The sequence below is a fragment of the Neovison vison genome, chromosome 1 (genome assembly GCF_020171115.1).
Source record: "Neovison vison isolate M4711 chromosome 1, ASM_NN_V1, whole genome shotgun sequence".
NCBI classification, from domain to species: Eukaryota; Metazoa; Chordata; class Mammalia; order Carnivora; family Mustelidae; genus Neogale; species Neogale vison.
In genome coordinates, this window is record NC_058091.1 from 311149692 (window position 1) to 311165832 (window position 16141).

Genomic DNA, 16141 nt, shown 5'->3' on the forward strand with positions numbered 1-16141 from the left:
TAACTCGGCTAAGCACACCTAAGCACGCTGGGCGTCTACCGCTGCCTAAGGAAGTAAGGGGGCTGCCAGAGGGAGACGAGACGGCTAAGGGCAGGTGCCAGCACCCACTGGGAAGGCGTATTTGTCAGTTTCTCTTTCCAGGTCAGCTTTGGGGCCACGTTCATAGACAACACGGCAGGTGAACACAAGTTCTTGTTCCACTTTGTTACACTTCTCAGTAAAGAACACTGTCCTTTTGAATGTTCTCGTCTCGTCTGCTTTGGCTGATGTCCACAGCATATGCATATAATCAGGTCTGTAACCAGATCTGCTTGACATGTTCTACTTCGTAGGTCTGTTTCCATTACAAGATGTAAGACATATGACTAGACATTAAACAGCCATAAAGCTTTATCAAATCTTAACACTGTTATTTTTTCAAAATGACCAGAAACCTTTGACAGGTAGATGTTTTTGAAATGCCAATCTCTTGAATAAAAAACCAATATACACCAGAGCCTAGAAACATTAATCATACCCTTTTACACTGTCTTCTGTTTTGACAAATTTTAAGAGAATCTGTCACTAGGAATTGTCATAGTCCATTTGGGTGGCTTGTAATAAAACACCAGACAGTGGCGGCTCATAAATAAGGATTTCTTTCTCTCCGTCCTCGAGGCTGGAAGTCCAGGAGTGGGCTGTGGGTGGGGTGGGCAGAAGGAGCCCGAGCGCTGGGGGGCCTCCCATCAGGGCCCTGATCCCAGGCCGGCGGGCTCCCCCCTCATGACCTAAGCACCTCCCAGAGGCCCCACCTCTTAAGGTCATCGTAATGGAGGTTAGGACTGGAACGTGGAATTTGGAGGGATGTAAATATTCAGAATGGTAGGAACTTTTAAAAATACAAAGATACTAATTTAAGCAGGCATTTTAAGCCCAGGATACAATTTTGTATCATGGGATTAATGTAGAAAAACTAAAAAAATATGCCAAAAAGAGCACAGAGAAAGAGTAGGAGGGATTGTAGTTTTACTAAAATATGTACTGGCTTGCACCTATACACAGGGTACAAATTTCCGAAATTCTACAACTGTGATATTATCAATTGTGATAAAAATCATATTTCACATTTCTAAAGTCATTTTAAAAATATCTCTAAGCGTTACCTTAATATTTTATCAGAAATATAGCTTTGGTAATAAATAACCATTTGATAAAGTTATACAGATCTTCCTTAACTTATAGTGAAGTTACATCCCAATAAATCCATGGTAAGTTGAAAATCTCGTTAGGTCAAAAGGCACTTAAGACACCGAACACCACTCTCCTTCCTCACACGTGCTCAGAGCACTTATGGAGCCCGCAGTCCCGGAACACGGAGGATCCCATGTTACTGACTGGACGCCGCAGGACGTGACAGAAGACGTGACAGAACGCCTGTGTGGGCGCCGACGGCTGCTGGCCCTGGAGACCAGCGCCACTGCGCGGATCAGTCGCCCGCAGCCCAGGACTCACACTCGAGCTGGAACGCGGGCTGTCTCTGCTGACCGCGTACGGCTTTACACCGTTGTCCCTCGCACGTCCGGCGCCGTCCAGGTGAACAAGGAATCAGGTACGCTGGACCGAGTTAATTTCAATACATGAATAGGCATTCTTTATGGGAGAGTTCATTAAAAAATAAATTATTTTGTCCTTATTTTAAAAACCGGCAACAGAAGTTGAGAGGCTGTAACCATCTATGCGGTGGGCGCGCGTGCCCATATCCACACCAGGAAGCCTCATCACGCGGACAGACGCCCTCCTGTGACCCGGAGGCGGCACCTGTGATGTTCTCTAGGACACGGTGGCCGCCCCTCAGCTCAGGCGGCCTCCAGGCTGAAGCCAGCGCTGCGGGAAAACCCGATCGGGAGGCTGCTGCCCCGGGAAGGCGGCCGCTCCCACTCTACCTCCTCCAAAAATTTTCATTTTTAATTTTAAAAATGCAAAGTCTGTTTCAGCCAGTCTTTTACTACTTTCAGCCAAAAAAAAGCATCGCACTCTTCCTTTATTTTCTGATTTTATGACCAAATGTCCTGAAGATACCGTTTTTCTTCTTTCAAAGTAGCCAACATTTTCAGTGCTTCTAGCTTTTCAACTCCAGCCTGTTTGCTGATTATCTCCACAAGGGTGTCATTGACGTCTTTGGCCATATTCTTAGCATCTCTAGAAAAAAGAACAGCATCTGTGTTCAGAACACAAGAATTTTACCAAAGCCTCCATAATTCACAAATCTAACCCCCGCCGACTCCCCACCCCCCACCCTGGCCTCCAGTTCTCCGGGAAGCGTCTCAACAGGTGTCCCAGCCTGTCACCCGTCAGGCCTCTCCCCAGGGACCAACCCAGTCCGCAAAGCCGACCCCATCTTCACAGCTGAAAGCCCCTCACAGGCGTCCTGTCCCAGGAGCAGCTGAGTCTTCCGTTAGCGTGGAGGGACCTCACGGACCTGGCGCCCCACGTCACTGTCATCCCCGCCCTTCATTCCCCGGGCACACGCGGAACCTGCGTGCCCAAGGGCAACAGGGTTTTACGCGTACAAGCCTTCATGTACGCACGTGCGCGCACACACGCGTCCAATCGCCAACAGACGCGATCACCGCCACCCCAGCTGTGGGCCCGGCTCTCAGGGCTGACGGGTTTCAGCGTACTCGTTCACAGGACTGGGGAGGGGCCCCGAGTCCCCCTGCGGCCCCGCCATGGCCCCTACTTTCCCGCCAGAGCGTGGGCGGCCGGCCGGGGCGCGGGCCTCGCTGCGCCTTGCAGCTCTCAACACCTGAGCCGGGCCACAGCGCTCGGGAGGCACCGAATGCTGCTGAGTGACGAAAACTGGACCGGACACGAGTATGTCAGCAAGAGAACCTGTCCTGGCCCTTACAGTGACATTTCCTGAAAAGGGGGTCTCCAGGGGCCACTGCAACTTCCTCCATCACGTCCCCCCAAGCACGACGACGGAGCAGCCAGTCCCACGGCTGCTCCCCGGGCACCAGCAGCCGCCAGCGGCCAAACCTACCGGCCCCTCTATCTTCCTTTTTTTTTTTTAAACCTTTTTTTTTTTTTTTAAGATATTATTTATTTATTTGAGAGAGAGATCGCAAATAGGCAGAGAGGCAGGCAGAGAGACAGAAGGAAGCAGGCTCCACACTGAGCAGAGAGCCCGACGTGGGGCTCAATCTCAGGACCCTGAGACCAGGACCTGAGCTGAAGGCAGAGGCTTAACCCACTGAGCCACCCAGGCTCCCCCCTCCCCATTTTCTTACTTGACTATCAGAGCATAAGGCTCCCCTGCTTGGGAGCGTCCCCTGGACTCAGGGACAAATTCACTCCTTCCGAGGGGCTGGTCCGCGTTAGGGTGTCATGGGGCCTCACTCCGAGCCCGCACCACTGACCACCACGAACACTCTCAACTCCGCTGTGCAGACAGAAGAATGAAAGCACCAGGGACTGTAAAGCGATTTCTGGGCTAATGTGTTGGGATATTTGACATGTTCCCAAGCTGTCATTTACCAGTTATTCATGTATTTGTACAACTGACTGTGCCTCTATTAGTTAGACGCACATCTAAAACTCCAGCCTGGGGGGGCCTGGGGGGCTGAGTCGGTTATACGTCTGCCTTCGGCTCAGGTCTCGATCCCAGAGTCCTGGTATCGATTCCTGCATCAGGCTCCCTGTTCAGATGGAGGTCTGCTTCTCCCTCTGCCTCTGTCACTCCCCCCACTTGTGTTCATGCTCTTGCTCTCAAATAAATAAATAAATCTTTAAAACTCCAGCCTGTTCTTCAATGCTGACAGCTCTATCCTCTACAAAGTGAAGGTCAGACACTTCTTTAAAAGCTAAATGAAAATGTAAACCAGCACAACGTCCAGAATCTATGCCCTTTATCAACCTAAAGTAGGGTTTCTCAACTGAGAGTCAAAAATCCATGAACAGGTCATAAAGTCAACTTAGAAGGCAAAATCAGTGTTTAAAAAACAATGAAACAAAAATTATCACACTATGCCATGAGAAGTAAACAGAAAAAGTTCTGTTTTATAAAACCTGTTCCTATTATATTTATATCTATTCTAGGTCATATACCAGTATTTCTTCTTTGTATCACAGTTAAAAACAAAACAAGGGGCACCTGGGTGGCTCAGTGATTAAGCCTCTGCCTTCAACCAGTTTGCGATCTTAGGGTCCTGGGATCAAGTTCCGCATCGGGGTCTCTGCCCAGCGAGGAGACTGCTTCCCCCTCTCTCTCTGCCTGCTGCTCTGCTACTTGTGATCTCTCTCTCTGTCAAATAAATAAAATCTTAAAAAAAAAAAAAAAAAGAAAGAGAAAGAGAAAAAGAAAAAGAAAAAAAACCCACACCTAATTTGGTGATGTATATAAGTTTTTAAATGCCTAGGATGTGTCAGAATTAAAAAGAGCTATTTCTTGCTCAAAAGACCTTTTTAATTAACACAGTATTTTTGAATTCCATTAAAACAAGTTGGTAAGTTTCTAAAACTTTCATTTTTCACGGCAATTTTGAGTTTCTGTAACAGATCTTGCCTCAGAAAGTATATAAAACTTAACATAAAAATGATTCCTCGCTTACTGCCAATTTTGACAATACAAATTATGCCTTAAAAAAAAATCTTGAGGGCGCCTGGGTGGCTCAGTGGGTTAAGCCGCTGCCTTCAGCTCAGGTCATGATCTCAGGGTCCTGGGATCGAGTCCCGCATCGGGCTCTCTGCTCAGTAGGGAGCCTGCTTCCTCCTCTCTCTCTGCCTGCCTCTCTGCCTACTTGTGATCTCTCTCTATCAAATAAATAAATAAAATCTTTAAAAAAAAAAAAAAAATCTTGAGATCTCCATTCTCAGAGTCAAAGCCACGGTTTTCTTAGCCAGGTCAAATGCACAAATCACGTATTCTTGCATACAACAAATCAATCTTGAGACTTCAAGTTAAATGAGCATCTTCACACCAAACAGAACTTCTGGAGGCTAAAACATGTATCCATACAGCACCATGTACTCTGAAATGCAAGAGCTGATTTCACTTCTATTTACCTGATAATGATAACATCTCGGCTATGAAATGTATATTAAAGTCATTTCAGAACTTGTATTTCTATTCCAGTACTTAAGAATCAAACCTCTCGTCCCTGTCTAGATTATTAATGGTCCCGGTTCATTCAGTAAATACCATCAGCTGCCCTCGTCTGCCCAGCATGTGGGTGACGGCCACGTACCCACACACGTAAATGCAGCCGCGCTCATGAAGAAGGAGCCTCGCCACGTGCTCGCTGTGAAGGCGGATGTTGTCCTGCACGTACTTCACTGGGGCGTCCTCCTCCCCAACAGGAGCATCTCTTGAGAAGGAGACCTTCAAGTGAGTTAGGACTCCACACTGGTGGAAACGTCTGAGTTCTTCTCTGAAACACAGCATGTAACGGGACACTGAAAGGTTGTCACTGACGGTTACAAGGTCTGAACTGAGAACTACAGGCCCACTGCTGAGTCCTCCAGTTCCAGAATCCCACAGTACCTGAATAAATAATCCCGATCTTTGTGTCGGCAGCCAAAAAACAACCACATTGCTCCAAAGTGCCCATCTGGATGTTGTTCTTGGAGTTTCTCTCTACGTGGAAAAGAAAGCAGAGATAGGATAGAAAGAATATGTAAAACCCATCTATTTGGTCAGAAACGTCACCAACCAATCCAGACAGGATTCACCGTCACTGTGAGTTTAGCCAGTGAGGTAACGTCGTCCTGTCCACAGGGTTCCCAAGCGCCCCAGCAGACACCCGGACAAGCACGCGCATCTACAAGCACAGACACCTACAAGCTCTGTACGACATCTATGAGGATAATTCAAGATAACCCAGTGTGAAACCTACACTAATTTCTACATTAAAAATTCACAGAAACTTTGTGAATAAAATTAACTCTCAATCAATATGAGAGAAAGTGGCCCAGGGTTTTCAATGGTAGAACTATTTGCCGTGAACGGTTTCAGGAATGACACAGCAAGGAGACTTGGTGAGTATGTCTGCCATTATTCTCTGCTTCCTTAAAGGAAAAAACCAAGGATAAAAACAACAAAAAGACCTTGTCCAAAGGATATTACACCACTAAATGTGGACCGGCCCATGAAGAATTGTTCATTTCTCACAAACAGGGACAGAAGCACAATTTCTTTTATGTCATATAGTTCTAGAATAGCAATCGGCTGAAAACTACTGATGTTTGGGTTTAACTTGGAACCTTCTGGTGTAATTGTATCTCTGTTAGTAGCAAATTTATCTAGTTAAGGAACAGCCCATACATCATCACAGCATAAAGATGTGTCTGAAATTTGTCCCCAACTACATCCGTTATAAACTAGAGTGCAGCTGGGGGAAAGGAAAGTGCTATAGTAGAAAGGGAAGTTCTAATACAAAACCAAACCTCTGGAAGACATCACGCTTACTTTTCCCATGGTGACAAATTATGCTATTCTATCACACATTTGATAGTAGTTTTTTAAAATAAAAACTTCACAACTGAAGTCTGATATCTAAAAGAAAATCTCTAAAGAGACAAAAAGGCTACCATATTTCCACTGAGGATCACAAGGGATACATTTTCTCAGCAGTCAAAGAAGGCACATACCTGTGTTGCAGGAAACCAATGAAGGGCGCTATGCCAGTTCCCGGACCCACCATTATGACGGGGGCAGAGGAGTCACTCGGTAAGTGGAAAAAATTGGTTGTTCGAGGAGAGATGGATATCTGGAATGTTAAACCAATGCTCATAAGTCTGAAAGAAAACCTAGACAAAAGCATATAACCAAGATGATCTTCGCTAAAGAAACAGCAGCATTAAATCTTACTGAAACCATGAACACATCTGTCATTACAGAGAAAAACAAAATCTGTCTTATAAATTTTTCTTTTCTTTTTTTTTTAAAGATTTACTTATTTATTTATTTAGTTGACAGACAGAGATCACAAGGAGGCAGAGAGGCAGGCAGAGAGAGAGAGGAGGAAGCAGGCTCCCCGCTGAGCAGAGAGGCCGACATGGGGCTCGATTCCAGGACCCTGAGATCATGACCTGAGCCGATGGCAGAGGCTTAACCCCCTGAGCCACCCAGGTACCCCGCAAATTTTTCTTTTCCATCAAAATCAAAGGTGCTTTAAAAATCACAAGCGTATTTCTAAGGGAGAACACTGATACAAATCCTTTTCCTAGGCCCATGAGAAACACACACCTCCTAGTAGGCAACCCTCCATCTGCTCTATGGAGAAGTGCAGGGCAAACCGCAGTTAGGATTCTGTGTTTGCACATAAGGGGGCAACAAAGACCAGCATCCAGATGGATTCAAGGGCAAACCGGCACCTGAAGGAAAACTGAGGGGTCGCTCTGAAGATGCTGAAGGACTGTGTTATGTTTGTTAATCCAAGTTCAATGTTACGTGTTCATGCAAAACCAGAGGAATAAGCAGCACGCACAGATAAAGACAATCTTTTTGCTAAAATTTCAAAAGATTTTTCTCCTAAACCACGTGCTAGGGATACCTGTGAGGAATCCATCTAAATGTATTTCAGTTCCCACGTCACTTCACCATGAGGGAGTTACACCAAGTCACAGCAATCTGTTCTGGGTGTAATGGCGCACATTTTAACCTTTAACGTAAAGAAAACCTTTTGAATTTTGACAGGACGGACAGGAAAGAACGGGCAGAGCGAGGGGAGAGGAGAGCTGGCCTTCTGCAATGAGACTGTCACTCGTCTCACCCGAGTCTCACTGACCCACACTTACCAGTCCCACGGATGGTACTCAGTATGACACGCACCACAGATGCAGAAATGGACAGAAACCCTGTCCTCGTGGGCCTACATTCTACTGGGAGGAAGAGACAATAATCAAACATTTATCTGAAAAATGACTGGGAGGAAGATCCATGAAGCAAACCAGAGCAGGAGACCCTGGGTCGGACCGGAGTGGGCAGCGAGAGCACACCGCCCGCGCTCCAGGGGCTGTACGGAGACCAGGACTGGCCCTCTCTCGCCGCAGTCACCTCAAATGCTGACAACAGCCAACACTTCTGCCTGGCTCGCCTTAAAGACCACAGGTGGGCTACAGCTCTGCAGCCCAGGTACCTCCTACTTGCAGCCAAGCCCCAGGGGCGTCCCTGACCCGCATCCGCCCAGCCTCCTGTCAAAGAGGAGAAACAAGGCCCACCAGCAGGCGTGCGGCGCTCCCGCTGAGGGGACGAAGCCAGACCGCACATCATGGGGGGGCGCCCTATGCCTCCCACGGACGGGGTATCTGTCAACATCCGCCAGCTGGAGGAGAGTGTGGGTGGGTCATGTGAATGTGAACATTCTCCACACTTCCTATAAATTATGCACGGCAGTAAGCGCCAATTTAAATTGTATCCTTATTCCCATACCTCCAATGCCTGAATAGTAGGCAGTCTATAATGAAGATCTGTTAAAATGGAGAAAAGAGAAAAAGGCAGAAGGAAAGAAAGAATGAATGTGTGAACGGCACCCATGCTGGGTGTTTGGGATAGGTTGAAAGACTCCGCATATAGACACACCCCCCCCCAGCCATTGATTAACTAACTGCTTCTTGCCTTTCTGTAACCGCTTGGCTTTTAGGGGGTGATACTGGTCTCCTGTTCAAACAGGATACCTTATGCGCTTAGTCACGTAGGCAAGGGGGGTCGCCTAGGTACGTGGGCCTAGTCACATAGGCAGGATGTTTCTCTGCTGAGTAATAAGGTCCAACTCCCCCTCCTCGCTCCCCCTCCCCGCCTTTTTCTTTGCGCGCGGGGGTCCTCCAAAGCCAATCCGCAAACACCAAGTATGCCTTTTCTAAATGTTCAGATTGTAAGCCAATCAGCTCTGCCCCATCCAAAACTTTTTTGAATCTGTCCATAAAAATCCTGCACCACCCCAGCCTGGTGCGCTCAGCTAGCAGGAGCTGCTGACCACCCACAGGCGCCTGCGCTACAATAAAGAACCTCTTGCTGATTGCATCCTGTGGCAGTGTTGAATTCTTGGGTAAGGGGATCCGCGGGTCTTACAAGGTCATGGATATATCTATTTCTTGAACTTTCTGGAGAGCATCCATTTTTACAGGATCATAAAATGACATAATACTTTTATGTCCATACCATAATATTTCTTTTCAAAAAAGGAACAGTGTCTCAAGTTCTTAATATTTTGTTGATGCATTATGGGAAAATACCACGGAAAAGGGCAATTTCAAGCAGCAGCTTCCCATGAGTCCTCTCAAGTATATACTGAAGTCTTCCTTTCCCCTTAGGGCATGAACTTTTCAACTCCAATAACTTACAGCAACCAAACCAGTCCTAAGGTAATGCTACAAACGACATGTTCATTTTCTCAATACCACAGAAAAAGACGACTTCATGATAACACCTGAAAGGTTTTGTTTCATTTCAACCATCCTTATGGGCAAGAAGGGACTTTAAATTGTTCCTTACGCTGTGGTCCTGAGTGAGATTTGCCAAGTGCTGTATCAAAGCATGAAGGACGGCACTAAGTCTGCATGTAAATGTGTCCACGGTTCGGTCACTCACTCACTCGAGAATTATCAAGGAATATGCTTCTCCTACGTGTTTCAAAAGTGCTTCCCCCTCATTACGCCTTCACACGAAGAGTGCTAATTTGGATTCTACACCACACTAAGACAAAAAGGGAAGAAACAGGGCAAAAATCCGACTACCCCAAACTGAAGGACAAAGTTACTCTTTGGTTGTGAATGGACTGCCAGGTAAGGATTCATCTGGGACACGGTATGGTCTACACGGAAGACGAGGTGGTCTCTCAACACCGGCCTTCAGTTTTTACTTCAGTCTTTACTTGGCTCTTTTCCTGTGCTCAGTCTTCTAAGAGTATTAGCCAAAAAGAATGTCTTTTCTATGAATATGACAAGGAAGGAGAAAAGAGTATTATGGAAAATTCACACTTTATATATTCGAGAAATACATGGATTTTAATAGTAAATGAACGGGGCGCCTGGGTGGCTCAGTGGGTTAAGCCTCTGCCTTCAGCTCAGGTCATGATCTCAGGGGCCTGGGATCGAGCCCCACACCGGGCTCTCTGCTCAGCACGGAGCCTGCTTCCCTCTCTCTCTCTGCCTGCCTCTCTGCCTACTTGTGAGCTCTCTCTGTCAAATAAATAAATAAACCTTTAAAAAAATTAAAAATAAAAAAAAATAATAGTAAATGAAAAAAGTAATGTTTTCCCGACTTTCCAACCGAGATTTTAAAATTCAAGTAGGACATTTTCCTTTGAATAATCTTGATGGTAATGGGCAACACAGGGGAGACCACATTGTTCTTCCTAACTAGGAGAACAGCGTAATTCTAGTAACGCCCAAACCGTGCACTCCCAGTACCTCTGGAGCCGGGGCTTTCCCGCCTTCGGCACAGGACACTCGCACGTCTGGACGAAGAGCTGATGCGACCACCGCGGCCAGCCAGCCTGTGCACACGCCCTTCCGCAGAACCTCCTTTGTGGTGTGAGACAGAAACTCCACAATGTTGAAAATGAAACGAAGCTTCCCTGGGTGCGACAGGTTTGAGCTGCAGAGACACACAGGTCAGTTTTAAACTCTGCATCAGGACTAGTGCATACAGGCCAGATGCAGCCTTTTTTACTAAACCAAAGGATTTTTCCTGTGGGCTGTCGTCTACCGTCTACTTTTCAGGGGAAAGAGCTCTGTTGCTACTTAAAAGCTCCTCCTCTCCTGCCCCCGTTTTGTGATATTCAGAAAAGTTTCCAACGACCTGTTTGCTTTAAGACTCCGTAAGACTGATACAACTTTTCATCTCCCCGCTGCCCGCCTCTGGTGCCCAGTGGAGATGGCCTGGCACGGCCGTAAAGGCAGCAGGTAGAGGAGCGAGGCACTCGCAGCCCGACCTGGGGAAACGTGGCTGTGGACCACAATGTGGTTGTGCTGCTGGAAACACTTTCTCTGCCCGCCCACAGGACGGGAGTCCCAACACCCGCCTCCTCCATTCCTTCCCATGCCTGCTATTGTCCACAAATCAGGTATATTTTCCCTGGGGAATAAGGATGTGGAAGCCAGAGATTCACATTTCGGGAGAAAGATGCTCTATGTTTTTGCTTTTTTTTTTTTAAAGATGTTGTATGCTAATAAACATCAGTACCTCGCGCATGAATATGGTCTGGGCTGGAGCTTAGGAAGATGTTCTGGGAAAAAAAAAAACAAAACACACAAGCAATTAATTCACTGCTACTGAGAATTATATGAAAGGGTTTGTAAAAATTCAAGCCTGAGTTGGATTTTTCTTTTTTAGAACACCCAAAATAACATTTTAATTTAAATAATATTTTAGAGCAAGTGTAAATTCACTGTGCCTAAGTAAGTCTCTACTGATTATTTTTTTCCAATTCCTCACGTTAAAAACCAGACATATTGAATTTCTTTACCTGGAATCAGTGTCATTCTAAAGGCTGGTTTCTTAAACCGAAGGATAATAAAAGCATCCACGAATGGGTTTCAGAATCAATAAACCCATGAAATTTTCTGTGTGTACACAGTTTTCTGCAGAAGTGTCCAGAGTTTTCATATTTGAAATAAGATCATGACCCCCCCAAAAGGTTAAAGATCACTATTTTAAGGTTTATGGGAAATGGGAAATACCTAAGCTTAAAATATCTTTCCTTCTTAATAAAAAAAGGAAATATTTTTCCTTCTTATATTTCTATAAAAACAAACTGAGAGCGTCATGATAAAACCTTTAAGTTACCCAGGCCCCAGGGGTTTCTGATACCTTGGAGCTCTTTTCAAAGCAGGACAAAGGGGCACCCGGGTGGCAGTTGGTTAAGCACCTGCCTTCGGCTCGGGTCATGAACCCACGGTCCTGGGATCGAGCCCCACATCATCGGTCTCCCTGCTCAGCAGGAAGCCTGCTTCTCCCTCTCCTGCTTCCCCTACTTGTGCTCCCTCTCTCACTGTCTCTCTACCAAATAAATAAATAAAATCTTTTAATAAATAAATAAGTAAAAGCAGGCCAAAGAATCAATCTTTGAATACTTAACTGCCCACAGACAAACTCTGAAATTTTTTTCTGTTCAAGGTTATATTTTCAATAGTTATCTGGCAAAGATTCAGAAAGACCTTTCTAAAATTTAATAAATAAAAGAATAAGCTTAATAGAGAGCTCAACATAATACTAAGCTCTAGATATGTTTACTTAAAGAAGTGGAAAATAAATTTCTTTAAGTCTCAATGCTTTTATCAGTTTTTCATAGAACTACATAATAAATGCTATATACAAGCTTAAAAAAAAAACACAACACAGCAAATCCACACAAAGAACTGAAACACTGTCATACGCAGGACAGCTTTACAAGAGTTCTAACAACTTCCCCACATCTGTTCTGATTATTCTCCCGACCCCTGCATTCATTCTAAACGGAGAAGGGGAGGAGTGTGTGTTTGAATACAGGCAAGTGGGAAGAGCCACGTCATTTAGTAATGTCACCATTTTGAGGGGGAAAAGGAATAATAAAAGGGAGAGAAAGCAGGATCTGACTTCATAAAGGAGAGCACCCCGAACTGTACTGGACATCGGGGGATCCTGGAGCCTAAAAGTGAAAAGCACAACACACATTTTCCTATCACCGAAGATAAATGCAAATTTTGGAGACTTTATTACTTATCCCTACAGGAAAAGAGAGAGGAGAGGAGAAAATTACCAGCGCAGGAAGTACTCAAGGTTTAACAATCCTGTCCAGTTCCCAGAGTCGCTGCCCCTCGTAAATGCCCCCGATCCCTAGCGAGGCCGCCACCAAAACCCCCTCTGCTGACCCCAGTTCCTCAGGCAGATCTTCTCTCTTCTGTGGGCATGAAGACCCCAGGAGCCAGTGAGGACAAAAACCAGAATCGCCTTACATTTGAGCATCTGGTGACAGGTCTCGTCCCGGCTTCAAGCCTGGAGCACGCTGAACAAGGCCACTTGCCCTGGCATGGCCGGGGGTGGGGGGTTCCCCCCACTGCCCTCACGGATCCCGGAGATGAACTTGGCCAGATGCAGCCTTTCTGTCTTCCACACAGACAGCACACTGCATTGACCTCTGTCAATTACATCTAATGTTCCTCAGCTTTGAAAAAAAGAAAAAAAAAAGTCTTTTTTTTCGCTGGGAAACTCATTTTTAGGTAACACTGGAGTAAAAAAACAAAAACAAAAATCAACAAAGCTTTCTGAAAACCAGCTAACTGAGTAGACGGGATGCTGCACGCTGACCCCAGGAAAGAGAGTTAGGGCTGGCTACCGTGAGAGAGCAAGGTCTGGTGAGGATGGGAGAAGGAAGAAACAGGAGCCAGTCCACCTGGGCAGAGGGATTCCTTCCCACTCGCAGGAGACCCTGAACACACTCTGATGTTTCCTCAGGAGACGTGTCCCCACGTGCCAGACAGCCTCTAGAGGGAGGCCGACAAGCAGAGGGCTGTGCGCCAGAAGGCCCGCAGGCGCAGGGGCTGGCGGAGTGGCACTCACCGAGCAGGAGACGGAGCGGCGGCTGGCAGGACGGGAAAGCGAGGAGGAGGTCTAGCAGGCTGGCGCGCTCGTCCCGCACGAAACGGTTGTAATCGGCCGCGCCCTCCCGGCTGCACAGCTCCTGCAGCCTTCGCTTCTCGCGCCCGTCGCTGGTGTGGTCCACGAGGGCTCGTAGCAACGCCTGCGGCCAAGGCAAAGGGAGCAGACTGAAGTACCTCGTGCGGTCAGGCTGCTAGAATCTGGTTAGGATCGAGCTGGGGATGTGCACAGTGACCCAAGAAAAAGTGACAGCGCCCTTCGGAGTTCGATCAAGAAAAGAGAATTTAACTTATTTGCTTTAATGTCAGCCTGTTAAAAAAAAATCACCTTCCATGTTCTCCTTTTAGCCACCTTTCCTGTTTCCTAAACCAACCTCATCAGTCCCAAGTATGATCTCAAATTACGTGCCCGATATATCTGAGTAACAATGATCAGCGATCTCCTAACTCATCGCTTTAACTCAAGACGAAATGCTTGTTCTTCTCTCAGTGGATGATTCCAAGCCAGACTTCTGCGTCCATCTGACAACTGCTAAGCGCTCTTTATACAACAGGCAGTGGGCATGACAGCTCCTTTGCTGACAAGGGCTCACCGGCGAGGGACAGTGTGCAAGAGGCCAACTACCCCAACAGGGGCACACACCCAGGAGGTCAGGGGCTTCTGAAGCCGAAGGTGCGCCAGAATGCAAGCGTGGGCTGAGGGCTGCCCACAGGAAGAAGGTGTGAAGCAGGGCTAAGCCGATGGCCCCGCTGCAGGAACACACAGGAGGCAGGCAAAGGCTCGCTCCTGGGGCACACGCAGTTCCGTGTGGGCCCCAGGCATGCGGACACGGGACGAAGGCTGAAAAGACCAGCTGGGCCAGAACCTCTAGAAGCCTCCTGCACACGGACTCTTAGTCATCTCAGACTCACTGGAGAAAGAGGAGGAGAATATAAACAAAGAAAGCAAAGCAATAACATCCGGAATCCCAAGAGCCAAAGACAGAGCCAAGTCCAGACTCTTGGACAAAAGACCAAACTTGCCGACTTTTGGTTTCAACATATTCCAAATACGACACATATAGCTCTGACCACTCAAGGGTTAAGAACAAAGCAATTAAGCACACAAACTACATCAAATGCTAAGTGAAATACTAACAGGGACTTTTTATTCCATGGCTCAAGACCTTTGTGTCCTGGACTCCCTCACCAGGGATCACTCCTCGTCAGGGCCACAGGGCCCCATGGCCCCGCTCACAAGCCCTGCCGAAACTACCCTGAGGCCAGCACATCTCATGCCTTCTTCCAAACGCCAGGCTCAGAGCCAAACGCGGAACAATCTTGGGAAACTGCGTGGGATGAATGTGCACCCGTGTCTCTGCGCGGACCTCTGGTAAGAGACCTTCTCCGTGCTGGGGTATACAAACTCCCGAGTTCTATTTGGGTAAAGAAGACATGAAAGAACAGCATACATACTAGAAGATCTCGTTTTTTTCTTAGCAAAACAAAATTCAAGCATTAAGCCTGAGGATTTGATTATAAAGGACTTCTGTTTCCCAAGTTACTTAATTCTGTGTCCAGAATTTTTATGAGTGCATTACTTTTATAGTAAGGAAAAACGTGTTTACCTATACATGCTTTATGACCTGTAGAGCTGAACTAAAATTGTGAAACTGACTGTATTTATTCAAGAAGTTCTCATCACAGTGACTACCACATTTATTCAAATCATATCTAGGTCTGAGCCTCTCTCTAAAGGAGTTTGCTTCCCAAAGACTGCATGCAGCAAGCACATTAATAAGATAGAGCATAAAAACGGCCTTGTGGAGGGCAGCCTGATAACAGCACTATTTATGGGCACTGGCGATACGAACGTGGCAAAGCACCGCTGGGAGGGCTCCCCATTCATACCCATGTGAGGGACAAGCCCAGATAGGAGCACATTTTAAAAGACAGCTCCCGGAACCCTACTGACATCTGGTGCCTCATTCTCTCCACGTTCATCCAAACATCAATCGAATCTCCCAGAACCTTTCAGGTTTCCTGATGAATTCTGACTTAACAATAAAGAATTATGTACTTTCACACAGAAGAGATCTCAACATTAAACAGGTCACAAGCTGGGGAAAGCCTGAACTCTCCTAAGCTTCCTGTCATCAGTCACAGAAAGGGTCAAGGTGAAGGGCAGCTGGGTGACACAAGGTCATGTGGGGTCACCTGAATCACTGATTAATGTAGCACATCAAGTGGATATCCAGTAAAAATAAGAAAAAGCGCTACTTTAAAAACCTTATTTCAATACAAAACAAAATTTCAATACAAGCACAACACAAAAATATCTATGACAACTGCAAAAATACAATGTACCTTTAGGATCCATTTTTGAAAACATGGTACGAAAGCCTTATTTTCAAAGCCTTCAAAGGGCAAATATCAGACTTAATAAATCCTACACAGCGCTAGTACACTTTTAAATAGTTACCCAAAGAAAAGTACCTTTTTAGGAACTGCTCGTATTTCAAGGCACCAAGTCAGAATGAACTGGAGAGAACGTCCGTCAGGTACGTGCGGGGGTAAGGCTGCTCCTTTTCAGACAGGAAGAGAG

At 46.4% G+C, this 16141-nt stretch overlaps 1 protein-coding gene across 4 annotated transcripts in view; it reads right to left on the reverse strand.

Moving 5' to 3' along the window:
• Window positions 1–988: 988 nt before the first annotated feature.
• MTRR (5-methyltetrahydrofolate-homocysteine methyltransferase reductase) overlaps window positions 989–16141 on the reverse strand; it is a 32642-nt gene continuing 17489 nt past the window's right edge. For all 4 annotated transcript variants that reach the window (XM_044233949.1, XM_044233956.1, XM_044233965.1 and 1 more), the window contains 8 exons: window positions 16033–16121; window positions 13520–13700; window positions 11165–11207; window positions 10390–10576; window positions 6628–6746; window positions 5522–5614; window positions 5226–5408; window positions 989–2178 (listed from right to left, as the gene is read on the reverse strand). In XM_044233949.1, coding sequence (XP_044089884.1) covers window positions 2034–2178; window positions 5226–5408; window positions 5522–5614; window positions 6628–6746; window positions 10390–10576; window positions 11165–11207; window positions 13520–13700; window positions 16033–16121 — 1040 coding nt within the window. In that variant the 3' untranslated portion in view covers window positions 989–2033. The remainder of the gene's footprint in view (window positions 2179–5225; window positions 5409–5521; window positions 5615–6627; window positions 6747–10389; window positions 10577–11164; window positions 11208–13519; window positions 13701–16032; window positions 16122–16141) is intronic.